Source organism: Crocodylus porosus, unplaced genomic scaffold (genome assembly GCF_001723895.1).
Source record: "Crocodylus porosus isolate Cpor-Errol unplaced genomic scaffold, CroPor_comp1, whole genome shotgun sequence".
Lineage (NCBI taxonomy): Eukaryota > Metazoa > Chordata > Crocodylia > Crocodylidae > Crocodylus > Crocodylus porosus.
This window is the reverse complement of record NW_017728911.1, coordinates 560,495-578,933: the sequence shown is the minus strand read 5'-3', so window position 1 is coordinate 578,933 and position 18,439 is coordinate 560,495. Positions and strand designations below refer to the sequence as shown.

General features: G+C 45.1%; 1 protein-coding gene across 1 annotated transcript; it reads right to left on the bottom strand.

Moving 5' to 3' along the window:
* Nucleotides 1-8,947: 8,947 nt before the first annotated feature.
* Nucleotides 8,948-11,383, bottom strand: ZNF592 (zinc finger protein 592). The gene has a single exon (XM_019533141.1). The coding sequence runs from the start codon at nucleotides 11,348-11,350 to the stop codon at nucleotides 8,948-8,950; it is 2,403 nt and encodes an 800-aa protein (XP_019388686.1). The 5' UTR covers nucleotides 11,351-11,383.
* Nucleotides 11,384-18,439: the final 7,056 nt, after the last annotated feature.

The window sequence follows — 18,439 nt, the reverse complement described above, 5'->3', positions numbered from 1 at the left end:
TGGTAACACCCCACTCATGCAAAATCTTCCCTATTTCTTCAAAAGAAGAACCTGGCATGACCTCCTGCCATTCCCCTCTACTGCATCTCCTGATTCCCTTCCTTTTTTGTCAGGCACACCATTCAAACTTCCTCTACACAGCTCATTTCTCCCCACCCATCACCTCCCTCTATTCATCTCCTCCCTCATCCTATTGCTCTCCTCTGACCTGAGGACATAGATCTGCCCACTCCTTTCCCTTTCTCTACTCACAGAAAGTACTGCAAGCACTGACTCAAGTTTTGCTCCTCCAACAGATTTTCAATTTAACAGCCCTTTCTCCCCTTATTTCAATGAACTGGAGAAAAAGCTCCTTTTGTAACAGACCTCAGAAAGTTCCAACTGTCTTGGTTGGGTAAGGGACAGGAGCCAATTCCAATGGTCACTCCTGAGTTTTTGCTGAAGTTCAGTCTTGTTATTTTCTAACGCAGGGGCCAGCAACCCACAGCAGATATGCCAGCATGGCACACAAAGGCATTTTGCTTGGCACACGTGCTTTGGGGTGGACAGCACGGAAGGGGCCAAGGCTGCACTGGCATAAAAAGGATCGGGGCCCTCACAGTTCCCCCACCATCTGCCTGGAGGTGCACATGTACCTGCCACTAGCAACATGCTGGGCTGAGGCTCCACAGACCTCAGTGCAGCAGCTTCCAGCCTCTTCACTGCCTGCTGTACTTCATTTTGCTAAGCCAAACACACCAAGCTCTTCTGGCCTTCTCTCATGAAACAGGCTTTCTATTCCCCTGAGCATCCAAGGAACACTCCTCTGTACCTGTTCCAGTCTGATTTTTTCCTCCTTAAATATGGGTGATCAAGACTGTGTACCATAGTCCAGTGAAAGTCTCACAAGTGTTAAGTACAAAGGCACCAATGTGTCTCTGTCTTTATTGGAACGACCTCTTCAGATACATTTGCCTTTTTATGGACTACATCATTTTAGTGGCCTCTAGTGATTTTGCGATCAAGTAAAAGAGTCCAGTTTCTTCCTCCTCATTTCCAACTGATGAGCTCCCATTGTATAGCAGGAATTCTTGTTATTAGATCTTCAGTGCATAACAATGCATTTTATAGTATTGAATTTCATCCTATTTCTATTACTCCAGTCCTCAGGGTCAACGAGTTCTTCCTGTACAAGAGCCGAAGATTAGTCATAAGACCAATATTTGAGGCATTTCACGAGCAACGTTCCTGCAGCCTGTATGACCCTTTCAGTACAATCCATTGTCATCTCCCTTTCTTTCTCACTGTATAATTCCTCTACTAATTTCTCCAGTTTAATTTACAATTATTATGTAACGCCACATACTTTCCCAAACTGTAGACAGATCAGATCTACTGTGTACCCCCAACACAAAAATTCAGGCACTGAAAAACATTAGGTGAATCTGGATTGATTTAGCTTTGCTAAAAACATGGTGCAGTTTGTCCCGTTTTCCTTTTAACCCCATGTCTTTAATCATCCTTTCCTTCAAAACTTGTTCTAAAACTTTGCACGCTATGGAGGTCAGACAAAAAGATCTGTAACACTACGGACCATTTCTGTGCCTTTCTTAAAAATATACAGCATGTTAGGTCTTCTCCAGTCATGCAGGACTGTAACCAACTTAATAGATTTTGTTAATAAATCCTTCCTATCAGATTTGCAATTTCATGGGCCATTTGTTTCAGTATTGTGGGATGAAGAACTTTATTCTCTCTTCTGAAAGCAGAACTCTTCAAGTCATCAATCCACAAGCCTATAGAAGATGACACCTGACCCCAAGAAGTGTCCAAATGGGACAAGTTTCCTGCCTCTTTTAAGATGATATTAATGCAGGAATGGCTAAGCAATGGCATGCATGCCACCAAGTGGCACAGGCAACCACTGAATTTGGCATGTAGCAGATGAGGTAGGGAGCAAGGCTTGCTAAAAAGATGGGCCACCACTGTAATACAGGATTTTCAACAAAAACAGGAATCGTCTATTAGACCTTCCAGCATAAACAAACTTAACCTTATTGTTGAGATTCCCCCCACCTCCAAATATTCACGTGACAGGCAAAAAAGATAATGCAACCAAAATGGTTACTGCAAGAAAGCAAAGGTGCAGTGAGCAAATCTGTATTTAGTACTAAAGGAGGTGAGGGCACTAACTTACACAGGAGAATCAGCGCCCTTCCAGGTAAGGTTGAGGAGCCATTTCTGTTTAGAAGAATCATCCTTTAAGTGCTGTGTCCTCTGACAGGCTACTCAAATTACCCTGAAATATGGCATGCTTCATGAAAGGGCAAGGTATAGTTAGTGATCCAAATCTGGGGTCACTTGACCTAAGGGATCGCAAAATTTAAAATAATTTTTTATCTTGACTGGCAAATTCTACCTAGTCAAGCCATGGCTCTGATAAAGCCCCAAAAGGTCTCAGTCACTTGACATTTACTCCAACTAGTGCACAGAAGCTCCTCGAAGAAGCTAGTAAGTATGTTGAACAAGGTATCCAATAAGAGTTAAGCTTTGGAAGTACACGAAGCCACACTGTGCACGTACAGGCGAAGTATCCAAGAAGATTATTAATCAAATAATTTTCAAATACCCTGCACATCTCATAGTGATGAGTTTTGGTTACTGAACCAAACCTACATTCCAGACATTCTAAGATCAGAACCCATCTCTGGAAGAAATCTAAAAATGACATTGTAGGCACTTTACTACAATCAGTCCTTTCTTTACTGGGGGAGAGAGGAGGGGAGGAACGGTGGTAAATGTAACCAAAGTACAGTGTGTGTTGTATGTGCAGCCAGGGGCAGAGTTGGGGGCGGGGGGGTTGGTCGTGGACCCAGGGGCTGAGTGGGTGGGTGTGGGTGTTTTCATAGGATGCACACCCCACCATACACATGCACCCATACTCCCCTTGCACTGCCATACACTGACCCCCACATCCACACCCCCTTACACAGCCCAGGCACCCTCCCCCCACACACAGGTCCCCACAAGTCACATACCCACCCATACCCACATGCTGCCTCACCCCACATACCCACACACCCACAGCCCCCCACAAACCTATACCCACCCCCCACAATATACAAAACTAAGACTTCATTTTAAGCTATTGCACAATTCCCTCCATGTACACTACACAAACGCATGTAAATCAGGACAACAATATTTTTTGAAATCAGATTAATGAATGCTGTAGATGTTTCGTTTTTAAAATATAATTTGGTATTTTTCTGGTTCCAAGATGGCACAACCCCTTGCTGAAAGGAGTACTTCTGGGGGCAAGGGGAGGGACTTTTGGTGGCAAAGATCAGGTGTTAGGGGGTGGGACATCCAGTCACAAGATGGTAGAGGGGTACCTGCCAAGGGGTGGAGCTACCCATGCAGCCTTTGACAACTTGCCAAAACTTGGTAAGTGGCCCTCCGCCCAAAATAATTGCCCACCTCTTGTTTACACGGCCAACCCCAAAGGGTGTGTGGTGGGGGGCAGGTAAGCTCTCCCTGAAATGCTCCATCATTCATGACAGGCCACTGGCTAGTCATATAATAATACAGCTGGAAGAGTTGTCATAAGTTATTTAGTCTACAACACTGCTCAAGGTACTTCATCTTCATCTAAACTGCACTTAAAGACTTCCCAGGACAGAGGTTTCAGAAGCTCCCTAGGTAACATGTTAACCACCCTCATGGTTAGAAAGTTCTCCCTGATATCCAACCTATATTTTCCTTGCTTCAGTTTGAGCCCAGGATTTCTTGTTCTATTTTTAATACGAAAATCAGCTGGTTATCATCACCAACCTCTTTACAGTAACTGAAGAGGTATCAAGTTGGCCTTCAGTCTTTTCTTCTCTATGCTAAATAAGCCCAGTGCTTCCAAGCTTTCTTCTATATTTTCTAGACTTCGTATCATTTTAGTTGCTTTCTTCTAGGTGCTCCACTTGGTTCACGTCTTTCTTGAAGTTAGGTGCCCACAGTGTACCACCTAAGGCTCTACCATTGCTGGACAGAGCAGAAGACTCTTCCTACAGTTTCTCTCTAGCCCTACTATTTGTACAACCCAGTAGGCAATTAGATCTTTTTTTTGCAGGAATATTCCACTGTTGCCTCAGATTCAGCTTGCAGTCCACTCTAGCCTGTAGTTTTCTAGGACACTGCAGGCTAGCCAGTTGTTCCCATTTTGTATTCAAGTATTTGATTGCTCTTTCCTAAGCACAGCAGTTTGTACTTGTCCTTATTGAATTTCATCCAATTTTTTTCAAACCATTTCTCCAATATATTGAGTTCACTTTGAATCCTAATCCTGTTCTCTTAAGTGTCTGCTAACTATCCACCTTAGTGTCACCCAAAAAATTCAGGAGATGTTGAATTTTAAAAAAGAAAATAAATTGTATGTCTGAATGCTTAACAGGAGCAAAGATGAGTTGGAGGGAACCTAGAGCGGGGTTTAAGGCTGTACCAAGGGAAGGGAGTAAAGGGAGGGAGATTAAAGAGGACTACAGTCAAGGGTAAATAATGCTGGAAGGGGGTGACATGGACACGGACAATATGCTGAGTTGGGTGGAATAAGGATATGGGCACTTATCAGTCCTGCACTTTCCTCTCCTGGGTGTGTGCTGAGACCAGAGAGGGTCCTGCCACCCTCCCTGTGATGCTACATGGAACAAAGACTTTGTCCGTCTCCAGCCATGTGTGGGGGACATGGTGAGGGGGCTTTCTTTGTAAGCGTCTCTTTGTTCCTACCAACATTGAGAGCTAGGATCAAGGGAAGCCCTGACCTAAGTATGGAGCTGAAAGCAGATATGTAGAAAACATATACCAAAAACATAGTGCTAAGACTGGGGTAAGAAGTCTTTAAGAATGGGCATGCTGGATGCATACCTCAAGCTTTCGAGCACTGGGAATAGAGGATTAGAATATGCACCAAGATGCCCGAGGCAGTTTATAAGCTTTGAAGATAATGCTCCAAGCCATATTCATCTAGCTGAGAACGTTACACCAAGATGAACAGGCCACTTTACATTTCTCTACTCCGCCTATACTACAGGAAAAGGTATACAGCTCCTTCCCTCTAATCTTCATCCATACTCCCTAAAAAAATTTCTTCTCCAGTTTTAGCCTGTGAAGGGCATCTAGATATAGCAAAGTAATGAGCAAAGATTAATTTTGGACAACATTAGAGCAAAGATCCAGTTCCAGTACAGACAGAGTTGAGAGGACTTTTCGGGTTCAAAGCTATTCTTCCAAGAACTCTCAAATCCACATGCTTATTTGGATTGTCTTGAAATGTACTGAGCTTCACGGGGTCACAAGGAAAAGTTCAGGGATTCTCATTTTGGGTTTTCTAGGCAAGAGGTTCCCAAGACACAGATGCCTCAAAGAGGTCAGCTACTGCATTTCTTGAAATTCACAGGCTCTGTGAATGTTTTCACATACATCTACCTTCTAAAGTGCTAATGGCTAAATGGGACAGGAGTGGAGGGTACCTTTCAAATGGTGGTGGGTGGGCAGAGACTTATATTGTGGAGGAGAGGGATGGAGAAGACAGACATATTAGTCTTCGTTCATGTGTTGAACATTATTGTACAAAAAAACCCACCAAAGGTGTTGGAGCTTAGGCCTGTCTGAGATGTTGCTCCTGGGCTGTTAGCAACCACATATTTCAAACAGTTGGAAGCATGGTCACTATCCCCTTTCCACCATGACCAAGCAGTACAGAGAGAGGACGCAAGCAGTCACACAGCACTTATACAGCCTAGCCTGGGAATCTGAAAACCTGGGCCATATTCACAGCCATACCACTGGCCTCCTGGGTAATGGTGGAAGAATTCATTTTACTTCTCCATGCTTCAGCATCCTTCATTTCTACAAAAGGGGATAATACTACTTCCTTCCTTGGCAAACTGCTTTGTGATCCTATGATAAAAAGCCTTTATCTGGCCCCAGAAACATCTCACACACATAACAACTATGGTATAATCATATTGGTACGAGCATACCTGTGTGACCTCTAACTCCTACCAATATCATTTCTTTCCATCAAAGAACCTAGGACATTCACTGACAAAGAAGCTTTTTTAAAATCCAGTACAGCTTATTGGATTTTGATTCTTCCTTAATATCTTGAGCACTTTCAGAATGTTGATTCCACCAAAACAATGTCACACTTTAGTGTTCTAGAAATATGAGTTACACAATCAGTCCAACTTACCAGTCTCCTCTGTAAGCAGTATCCCAACACAACCTCAGTGCACATGCTCTGGCTTTGGCTTTTCACAGGGCTACTTGGGGTTGTCACCTTAACTCCCCATTTCCTGATCTTCAGAACACTGGGTTTTGCTGAACTTGACATTAGTAGAAGGCACAAGATACTACAGGACAATCTTAACTGCAGGTTAACAAAATCTTTTTGTCAGTAAATTCTTATCCACTTTCAGCAAGCTCTATAGATTTCTCCTGGCTTCCATGAATGTTCTTTCTTCCGTAAACAGGAATCTTCCCCCACTTAGTGACAGTTTCATCATTTTAATTGAGTAAAGCCATCACGAGGTGTCATTACCGAAGAAGCAGCTCTAGCTACACAGTGTATTAAAAGTAACTTAAAATATGCATTCAAGGGCCAGCTGCTAAGGCCACCAAACCTTCATTGGGTGCGTAGATGCAACTTTATCTTTAAAGGAGTGCTTATACGGTCTCCTGGAATGCAGAGACTGAAAAGGATTTGGGGTAAAACAGCAGAGAACCAACTGAACATGAGTTCCCAATACAATGCTGTAGTTGAGAAAATGAACATGAGCGAACTTTCAGGTTATACCATGGAACTATCAGATAGGACTAGGAAGCTAGCATTAGTAAGACCATTACTAAAATACTGCATCCAGTTGCAGTGCCCATGCTTCAAAAAGAAAAAGTTGAAAAATTGGAAAAAGGTTCAGGAAAGAGGTACAAGAATGCTGAAGAACATGATATACCATGAGAGGCTTAAGTTGCTCAATCTATTCAGTTTACCTCAGAAAAAAAGCTACGAGGTGACATGAAGATGAGCTACTGGCACCGAACATAGAAATGATATTTCTGATAATAGCTGGTAGAAGCCAGGAGCAAGTTGTTTGTGGATGCTCTCACACGTAAGGCTTTTAAATCAAGACCAGGCATCTTTCTTAAAGATGTGCTATTTCTCAAACAAAAGGGATGCGTCTATGGCAAAGTTTAGTTCTTTGCCCAGGGTCCTACAGGAAGCCAGGATAAACAACTAAAACAATCCCTTTTGCTCTTAAAATCTCTGACTAATCTAAGACCAGTGGATCAGGTAATCCATTCCTTGCTTGTGGTACAGATCTAACAGGGAGAAATACTACAGCAAATAAAGTGGGTCAGATAAAGTTTAAAATTCCAGAGTAGCGCTCCCAATAGTTTTCCTATCTGGAGTATTGTTAGATGAAAAACTAAGGAAAAATGGTCTGATCTGGAACAAACAGCTGTCTTGTCTAGGGCAGAGACAGACCAGACCACGCCATGACAGCCTGAAGTCCTGATTTATGGATCCAATTAAGAGAATTACACCTGGGGTCTCCCAGCATTTACAATTCAGATACATCCTATTAGTAGCTAAAAATATATGGAAAGCTTTGTCTTCTTTAAATTGCCTGCTGTTTGACTACTGGTTGTTTAAGAATATTTGATAAGGATGTTATATGACAGACCATCCCCTCAAAAAGTCTGAGGGGCGGTCTTGCTGTGCAGCAATGGAATGCCCCCTCTTTGGTTTCTGTGGGTAGGGCAGGCCAAGGAGTTTTAGGATTGCAGAGTCTCTGCTTTCAAAGGAACAAATTCCTCAGAGCTAGAGATCAGTTATCATGCAGAAGTGGGCCAGAGCACTGTGGAGACAGCAGCAGTTTCTTCAACTGGGTGAGAAGCCTTTTACTTGAGTCCTTTGCTAAGGAGCAGACTGTGTGCACCAACATGCCAGGCTCCTGCTTTAATATCCCACCAGAAGCCTCTGGCAGGTCTGGGCCCGATTACAAGCGGGGCAAAAAAGAGCCTGCCACAATACTGCAGGATGCTGCATTTCTGGCCTTTTGACCTCTCTTCTTTCATTGATGCCTCACCAGGCCAACTATATAACCCAGGCCTCAGAGTTCAAAGTGCTACACAAATGAAACCTATTTCAAAACCTTATGAAAAGCTTAAGTTAAACATGGTTACATGACTCCCTCAACAGACTTTAACTTTAAAACCCTCTTTAATTAAACAGCTGCCCTTCTGCTGTTCACTGACACAGTTCTGGCATACTTCTTTCTGAGCAACTACTGATCTCCAGCTCTCAGGAATTCCTCCTTTACAAACTGAGAATCCGTGCAAGTCCAACACTCCTCTGCCTACCCCGAGCCTCTTCTCTCTGCAAAGCAGCAGTAAGGGCTAATCGCTCAGTGTTTCTTGTACTGACAAAATCAAAACTAAGGACTATGATGCTTAAGCGCAAGCTCCTCAAAGGCACATAGAGGGTGCATCTACATGAGAAGCTAAAGGCGCAATAAACCAATTCTACTGCACATTAGCATGGCAAGCAAAACCCGCATTAACGCGCTATTATGCACAGTACAATCTGTCTACTGTGCATTACCATCACAAAAAAGCGTGCACTGGTGCTAATGTGCAGCAGCACTGATTAAGGCACGTTAAGTTAGTACTTGTAATTACAGGTACTAACTAAACTTAATGTGCTGTAATTACAGCCCATTAATGAATGTGTAGATGTGCCCAGAGAGATCACCACCCTCTGTCCCTAGTGCTACAGTGCTTTGGTGCTTGCAGCCCAACATTTTAATGCAAGTTGCTTCCTAGTTCACTCTCCACCATCACTGCTAAATCTGGCTCCAATACAATAACAAGAACATAAATAATTCACTTCCTACCTTGATGCTTAATTTATTTTTCAAAGGGTAATTCCTTTAATGCATAAACACATAACCAATATGTCAAAGAAATTACTTACCAGTCCCTCATTATCTTCTGAAGTTCTCTGGTAATGTGCTGCTAGAGCAACATAATCTGGTGCCTGCTTGTTACATTCAAGACACTTCAGTCCCTGACGGATTAGCCGCAATGGGTCCGTATAGAGAGGCATGGCTGGTTGAACGTTGGTAGATGTTCCCGTACCACTTCCCAGTGTAGCACTGGATTTACATGAAGATGATGACAAGTGCAAAGTCTGAGGAGCCAAACACACCGAAGAGCTTGTAGGAGAGGGTGAAAACATTTGGTCTATGGAAATTGGTTTCATTAACAGCTGAGAACACTGCATGATAAACCCTTTACTCTTGTGATCTCTTGCATGTTTAAGCAAACTACACTTATTAAAGAAGAGCAGCACTGTCGAACACTGAGTGCACATTACTTCAATGTGGACACTTCGCCTACTATAATGTTGAGTTAGGCTTTTCTCTAAGGCAAATGAATCCCCACATTCTAGGCAACAATACCCAGATGTAGGTAAATGAATACTGCTGTCAGATGGTGGGCTGAGGTTTGGAGTATATATTGGCACAGGATTGGCACTATGTAGTACTTTATTAAATGCCTCCACGATTACAGGAGCAGCTTTCTTTACCTGATGAACCAGTGGCACTGTCATTTGCGTTAGCTGAGGCTGGTTTCGTCTTTGCACAGATGATTTTGCTGCAACGGAAGCAGCAACGCTGTGTGGGACTAAATTGAGATTTGCCAAATGTATTGCCTTGGGAAGAAGGCTGGAAGTGGTCGAGTTAGATGGCTGTATTGCAATGCCCTGCTGTTGCTGTTGCCTCTTGCCGGGCTGCTGACTGACAGCACCTATTTTTATGGCACCACTGCTACAGTTGGACACCGGAGACAAAGATGCAGTGGATGCGCTGTTTGCGGCAATATCTACTTTCATGCCATCAACCAGGGGGCTTGCTACATTTGACACTTGAATAGTCACAGCAGCTCCATTTTTTGTGGAAGTCTTGTTTGCCTCATTTTCTATAACAGCACTGGTATCAGGCGAAGGAAAGCATTTAATAAATTCTTCAGTAGCTAAGCTTTCTGCAGGTGATTCTTCAGAAGATTTGCCCAGATCATCACTTTCTGGCAAAATCCGAGTAACAGTTCTTTTAATTTCACCAGAGGATGTCTTAATAGTCTTTATCCTAACTTTGGGAATGGCTGGCGGAGAGCCAGCTGCCATGGAAGGAGAGCCTTTTCCACTGCTATCACTGCACACGCTCCGAGGACTTTCAGGCTGCTTGTTGGTCTTTCTCACCACCTCAAGGGGGCTTCTTGGACTCTTTGGTGACTTGGGCATTTTGGGACTGCCCTTAATACCATCTTTAAAAGAACCAGAAGGTTCTTTTGTAAGACTTGCTTGATCGTCTTTTGGGATACATGCAACTTTTTTGGCCTGCAGAGCTACTAATGCAGCAACACAAGAGGACAACTTTGAGTGGGTTGGCTTTAGACGCTGGCGAGGTGGGACTGAGGAAGAGATGTTCACGTCAGGTATAGACACTTTGCTTTCCCCCAAGTTATTGTTGTGGAGATTTCCAAATGTCAAACCTTCTCCAAGGAAGCTGTTGGTATCCACCAGATCTTTACTGGACTCTACAAACTTCTCTGTTGTTTTCTCCTGCTCTCTTCTGTTCATATCCAGCCGACTTTCCTGGTGGCAGTGAATTTCCATCTTTTGTTCCTTTTTGCAATATTGATCAAACATACTTAACTCTGGCTCTGGTAACGTCCGAAAATGATCTAAAGCAGAAGCCCCAGTTGGAATATACATTTGAGGTGCTGAGAAATATAGAGTTTGGGCATGTTTTGGTTTATCGCTAATATTGTTCTCTTTGAATGAGTCCTCCGGTTCTGGACTAGAGATAGGGCTGAACTGACTGAATGTTGGTAAAGGCTCTGACTTTGACTGGTCCAGTTTTTCTGGGTAGTTTCTTGAGCTATCACCATTGATAAAGGCCGAATCAAATTTCCCATAATGGTGCACTAAATTGTGAGGCTCTGAGGGCAAATCAGATGCACGGAATCCATTGTGTAACAGACCGGGTCCAAGGTGATTCCCCTCCTTTTCTGCTTCAAAGGACTCCTGACGACTTGTGTTCTTCACAATAACACTCACAACAGGCGCATCAGGAGCTGGCACCGAGTGGGACAAGGACACATTTTCATCTATACATATTCCAGATGGCTTCAGGTGATTTTCATTGTCCTCACCAGTTGACTGAATGGTCTCCTTGGCGTCAAGGCTAGTTGGATCTGGGATGTCAAAAGCAGCCAAAAGGTCATCAAAGTCCGGGGTTTTCATGTCCCCCATGATGAAATCTAAAATTAAACGCAAAACATGTTATCATATTTCTTATTTTTTCCACATTGAAAAACCTTTACTTGGATAAAATATTGGATGACCTCAAAAGGAAAATAAAAGATAGGGTTCTGGCCAGTACATGGAGGGCAGGACAGGAACTTTCAGCATGCTGTAACTTTAATTATGTAATTAAATGTTCAGAAATTTCTTAGGTTAGTTGCAGAAAACAAACTCAGAGGTTTTTCATAGACATTACGGCTAGAAGGGACCACGGAAGATCATCAAGCCCAGCCCCCTGCCCAAAGGGCAGGAAGTCAGCTGGGGTCACAAGATGCCAGCAAGATAAGCATCCAATTTTCTCTTGAAGGTGTTCAATGTAGGCATTTAAACCACCTCCGATGACAGGCTATTCCAGACCTTGGGGCTCGGTACCCTAGCCGGCCTTCCTTCCTCAATGACCCGGGAAGTTACTCCTAAAAGGTCATGAACACACAGTCAGTCCTATAAGACAGGTCCACTGCTCTGCACCCTTTATACCAAGGGTGGACAAAATACAGCCTGCAGAATCTGGCCTGCCAGCTTTTTTTTGTTGGAAAAGTTTGCATATTCCAGGTCAAATTAGCCAAATCAGTTCTGAAACCTTTGTACTGAGCAAAAAAAATCAATCGTTCAAACACCGTATGTGGCACTACAACTGGCAAGTATCCTCCACCCTAGACTTTTCAGCCTGGGGCTTTAGATACTCCCAAATCCATTGGCGGGCATCCTACGTGCAGGCCCAAGCCTGGAGGCTTAGGGTTTGAATGCTCCTGAATCTCACTTGTCCTTAATCAAAGGCCACAGGAGCAAGCTAGGGAGGAGTCCCCCATTTCCGTAAAGTAGGTGTGTAGCCAAGATCCTCCCCCTGGAAGCTGGCCAGTGGGAAAACTAATTACAAGACTCTCATAGGGCATCCTAGCCACAATGCATTGGACAGTGGTGCACCCTCCACTACACAATGCCGTTTAAATCCATCTCATTTCAGGTAACAGACCAGTGCAGTGGACTACACTTGATCTTAGCCCACAAGCAGCCTGCTCCTGCTTCTGCCCTTGCTGTGACATGCTACACTGTGCCACGCTACACCGTGCCATGCTGGGTCAAGTGGGGAAGGGAGTTGCAGCTAGATGGCTCCTGATCCAGTCCACTAGGTTCTGGTTCCACCTCTTGGCCACCTTTCTCCCACTCTGCCCACCGGGCACAATGATCAGTCACTTGGGGGCAGGCAGAGCAAGAACAAGGCAGCCAGCAGCCTGCACACCGGGGCAGGAGCCACCTGGCTGAAGCTGCCCCAGCCAAAGTGGCACAGCAGGGCCAGGAGCAGGAGGACGATCCACTGCTGGAGGCAAGAGGAGCTACAACACCAGGAGTAGCCCAGCCAGCAAGCTGTGAACACTGGCCAGGGTGGGGCCGGCAGGTGCAGGCTGGAGCCAGCAGGGCTCAGCCCCATACAGAGCACCAAGGACCTTACTGCCCACTGTGAGCTCTGCTGCACACGCCCACCGCCCCCTCCCTCACCTCAGCCCCAGCTGGCTCCCAAGACATAGCACCTAGGCAGCACCCTGCACACACACACCCCACCACCAGGCAGGGGTTTGGCAGGAGCGGATCACCCATCCTGCTCCCAAACATTGCTCCCCACCCAGCTGCAGCCCCACCTCACATAGGGAGTTTCAGTGAGTTGTTGCACAGGGGGTGGGGGGGGAAGACCAGATGCTGACCTTGCCCACAATAGCTCATCAAAATGCCTTGTGGCCCCTGGGCCCACCCCTGCTTTACACTGTGCAGCCAGCAGAACCCAGCTGCAGGTGCTGTTTCCCATTGTAAAGAAGTCCTCAGAAGAGATGAGGCTGGGTCCTACATCTTCAGGGTGCATCAGGAATGACTGACTAGACTACACTGTGCTCTGGCTACCCACTAGGCACATGGAGAGCTGTTAGGCTGACAGGGGCAGAAACCTGGGAAGCTGGGACTGGTTGTTGGTTCAGCTTCTCTCCTTTCTTGCACTGCTCTGGTAGCTGTGAGGAGGAGGAAGAGAAAGAGGGCAGCCCTTCTTTCCTAGGTGCTCCCCTAGATTCAGGCAGGGCCAGCTGAATCCCTGTCCTACTGGGCAGCTGCAGCAATGCCACCAACCTCCAACTTCAGAAGGAGAGAGGTCAGTACAAACACTGCAGTTCCAAAGTCACAAGGCCAGGCTCAGACTCAGGGAGCACATCTGTCATGAGTCAAATAGCATATTCTTCCCAATACAAACTTCCCTCCCAGATCACAGATGCACACCGCCACCAGGCTAGTTCAAGAAAAGAAACTAGTGTGAGATCTAACTGACAGAAACATTGCCTGAAAAGGTTACAGTGTAGCCAAACCTGGAGTATTTAAATCCATCTGGGGGGGGACGGGAAAAAAACAGAAACCATCAACTAACCCATAAGAAACTGCACTGAAAAATGAGCTCCCTGGTGCCCTGCCCAGAGCAACTTAAATAATACAAGTCTTTAGTAAATATTTTAGTATGTTGTTCAGCACCTCTACCAGCCAAGCAGGGTTTATTTTAAACAGGGGACCCATCCTGTAGTCCTTAATTACGAAATGAGAGATTTGCCTGAGCACATATAGAAGGGATCATGATAAAGTCAGAATCAAAAATCAAATACTTCTGACCAGTTCCTGGGATATATCATCGTTCTGCAAGGGAAGTCAGGATTATGCAGGCACTGGCTTCTGCTTCATGCTGCAGTTATACCCAAGCTTTTGATTATGATTTTCACCCAATTTTCCTCTCCAATAAACACAGGAGGTAAAAAAAAGAACCACTTGGTGTGAACATTTGTGTTTACTATGATAACCATTTAGATTTTGTTTTCCTTTTAGCTGTAAATATATTCATGAAAATATTTTAAAATATTACAACTTATTTTGATATTAAAAAAAAAAAAATTGTCACGTTTTTCCAAATACCTCTCACTTACAATAAGCAAGTTTGTGTGAATCCAGAATTGGATGTATATGGAAAACCACAACACTTATATGGAGGTTGTTTGGCAGGGACCGGTTGTTGTTTGTTTTAATTTAAACAAAGAAGTTATTTTCATCACCAGTGACTGCAACTTTGTCATAGGAGCCAGCACTCAACATTTTAACAGTCAAAACTTGCACATAAAAACCCCTTCCTTTCCAGACGGCTGGTAAGAGGGGACAAGTTAAGTGAACTGACAACCAGACACTCCATTTCATCACCCCCAAAAAATGGGATGTACTGACTCGTCTTGGCACTCCTTTCACTTCAAGCTACCACTTCTTAGGGCTAAATTTAGTCCGTTCTGATTAATCACGTTTATGGTGATAATAGTTAAAATCTAATCAAAATGGGATCTTCTGGACTTCGTACTGCCACAGAGAAGCAGTCACTGCCCCAGAAAATTTACAATGTAAATAGACTAGCATCAAGGAAAGGGATACAACATGCCAGCAGAGTGATACATCAGTAGCAAGTGTCACCTTAATACCACAATTCCTCCCCCACATAGTCCCCACTCCACACTTCCTAACCAGATGATCCTCAAGAAAACATACAAAATATAGGACCTGTCTGTCTCTAAGCAAAAGTTAACTATAGCCAGGGCACAAGTCATTGTGGATACTTTGGTTTACAAATTGCTCATTTTGGTTTTAGATTAGGCCTGTTCTAACTGACTTCAGCAAAACAAAAATGAAAGTGTCCGGAAAGTGGTTTGCACCAGGATTAAAAACAGGCCCTTAGTTAAACCAGTACAGTGCTCTGTTCAAACCAGGCCCTGGAAGCTCAACTATTCCATATGCTCAAGATCACTGCCACTCCATGATGAGTTTCAAATACCATGTGGACAACAGCAACAGGTGAGGAACATGGACCCAAGACTTCCCCATTACTTGGGGATGGAGAAGCCTGTACCAGTTGGGCATGAGGATAAGGCATCCTTCATCTCCAGAAATTTCTGCCAGATAAGTCATCATGTAACAAAGATGTTTCAGTCCATACAGCATAAATGCCCAAGTCTCTATACACAGTAAATAAAGCACAATGTTACCTAAAGCCATTTTCTAAAGCACCTAAAGAGCTTTTGAAAAATTCCACACCTCTCTAGTACCTATTTGCAGATTTAGGCATCCAATACTTTTAAAATCTGGTCCTACAGGGCTGCAGCGAGAAAAGCTTTGAGAGAAGAAATCCAGTGTTTTGCAGGAAAGTGTGTGTGCATCTTTAAGTCCAACAGCAGCCTAATTCTTACTCTGTATGAGTACAAAGAGAAGACACGTCTCTCCTTTACCAAGACTGCAGTAATTCTTAAGCTTGGGTCTCATATAAGGTTACATTTTCTCAGAGCAAAAAAGAATTGGGCTCTGAGAACCTGGTAAAACCTAGCAAACACCTTGCCAACTGAAGAGATTTTAAAATGACGACATCTATTTAAAATTTTGGTTAAGTGACAAACATTTCTTTGTGTTCTTAAACACTGAACAGAAAATAGTTTTAACTCAGTGTGCTAAGTCAAGGCTGTCCAACTTATCAAGAGCTGGGGGCTGCACGCCTCATAGACCACACCAGTGGGGACCATGGTGTGTGCACATGGGCAGAGAGGCATCCCCTGGTGCACCACACATGGTGGTGCCCCACCTCAACTTCAGCTGCCCAGTTAGGGGGATTCCTTCTGCACAGGTGCTCCAGGCCCTCAGCTGCCCCAGCACTGTGGGCTGTGCCACACTGCACCATACCACACTTTGTCACACCGCACCACACCACACTTTGTCACCACATCCCCTAGGGCCAGGACATGCAACAGAAGCCAGAGGAGGGAGAGCTCCAGCTGCTGCTGCTGCAGCCAGAGCAAGGAGAGCGATAGCTGGGTGGGAACCCAGAGGCCACATGTTAACCCCTTGCAGGCCACATGCAGCCCACAAGCTGCAAGTTGGACAGCCCTGTGTTACATAGACTTCATCTATGGCACTGCAATTTCAACCAAGCGGCAGACCACTTCGAGGTGAAGCATTTTCCCCTCAGAAGCAGAGAGGAGAGAGCAAAGGAAGGAAAAGGAGAGAAATCCCAGCCAACAGCCTACTCTCACCTGCAGAAAGACTTGCAACTTCTGCTGACAGATCTGTGGCCGAGCAATTGGACTCTTAAGTCACCTCAAGATCCACCAGTGAGCCATGGTAGAGGCCACTGAGGGATTGCTGATGGTGATGGATTCCATCACTACTTTCTGTATATGCCAGTTTGCAAGCAAAAAATGAAAAAGTAATCTTGCCATTCATATAATGCAAGTCCTAACCACTGAACTTAGCGTAAAAAAAACAAACTAGGGACCAGATACATTTTTTTAAGTACCCCTGAAAGCTTGCTAAGAACTTTTTTCCATCTACTCAGTTGGTCTAATAAAAGAGATCACATCTACTCAAAGAACCTGGCCTGCCCATGTCCTTAGACCAACATTGCTACAACCAAAAACCCAGTAAAAGTACCCCTTAAACAAACACACACACACATAAAATTAAACAAAATGCACAAGTCATCAGATGAGCCAGTAGGCATCAGCTACTTACAACGCAACAAAATCAGCCCATTTCATGAACCAAGAAAGGGAGGGTATTGTACAAGAAAGCACTGGGGACCATACGTGGCTCAAACTCTCTAGAGCACTACAGTCCAAAGAGCGGAGAGCCACCAGGGCTGCAAGTTTCACAGGACCCTTTTGCTCAATCTCAGCTCCAAGGAACTTCGAGTTGCTGAAGAACTACTGCTGGATCAATGCCCTACCTGCACGCCTTGCAGAGACCATTTTTTCCTGTAGGCTTCCAAAACTTGCAATGGCTCCTGTAGACTTCAGAGCAACACAGATGAGCTGCCACAGAGAGAAACTTCAAGGCTGCCACCTAATATTATTACACATGAAAACACAACTATACCAAGCCCTGGAAACACTGAGAAGTCTGAACAAAAAGACCCCTCCAGTTCATATACGATGGAAAAATATTGACCAATAGCAACTCTGTATGGCAGTTCCCTAGCCAGCGTTTTTTGGGGGTTTTGGTTGCCTTTTTTTTTGGAGGGGATGTGGGTGGAAAAGGGAGGCAGACAAGGATTGTTTGCCAATGAAATACTTTCAGAGGCTGGGAGGTCAGGAGCACGGACTGAAGGAGCGTATGCCAACTGGCAGTAGAAGATAAAGCCATGTTTGTGGAGGGAGGCATTCATCTACTCTAGGGAGTATCATGAGGGAGTGGATTTGGGCAGGTTAAAGGGGCAAGAAAGCCAGCTAGCTGAGGCAGGGTCAAATTAGAGGCTCCAAAAGAGACACAACCTTCAGACTTCAACGTGTTAACAAGCACTAAAGTACCAGCAGTGCACGCAATGGAAGAACAGGGAGGGCAAGTCCGTGCCAATTTAATTTCTAGAGCTTAGCACGAAAGGGGCCTGGTCATAAACTTTGTAAATCCAGCCAGGGCACTTGGACAGCCCTGCTCTGGCAGACTGCACAGAGGTGTGGAAGTCCAGGCACCTCTTACTCTGCCAGCCGCCTGCTGCATACCTCCAAGCCAGTCACAGCAGTGCTCTGTGCCGCGGTTCCCCTGGGTAAGGAGTAGACCCTGCCCCCTGACCCACCTACACAGCTAGTCTCAAAGGTCAAGGCAGGTATGATCATGTAGTCTACGGCCCTGCATATGCAGGCCTACACCTCAAAAGTGGATGAAAGTCCTTTGGAAAACTATGTAACCCCCTTCAAGACTTGGCAAGTCAGGGGCAGCTCCAACATTTGACTCCCCTTGCCGCTCGCAAACCGCAGCTGATTTCACCCTCGTGCTTGTTGAACTTCAGCATGCGTCCCTCAAACCTTTCCGAGCTCTTTGCGCGCGGGCCTGACGCACCCCTCTCCCCCCGCTCGGTGAGACCCCCTTTCCCTGCAAAAGGCCCACCCGTCCACCCTCCTCTCTGCCGGGACGGGGCAGCTGGGGCAACGTTTCGTGCCCCCGTCGCTCGATGCCGCCCGCGCCACCTCCTCCCAGCTCTGCCCGCCCTACCAG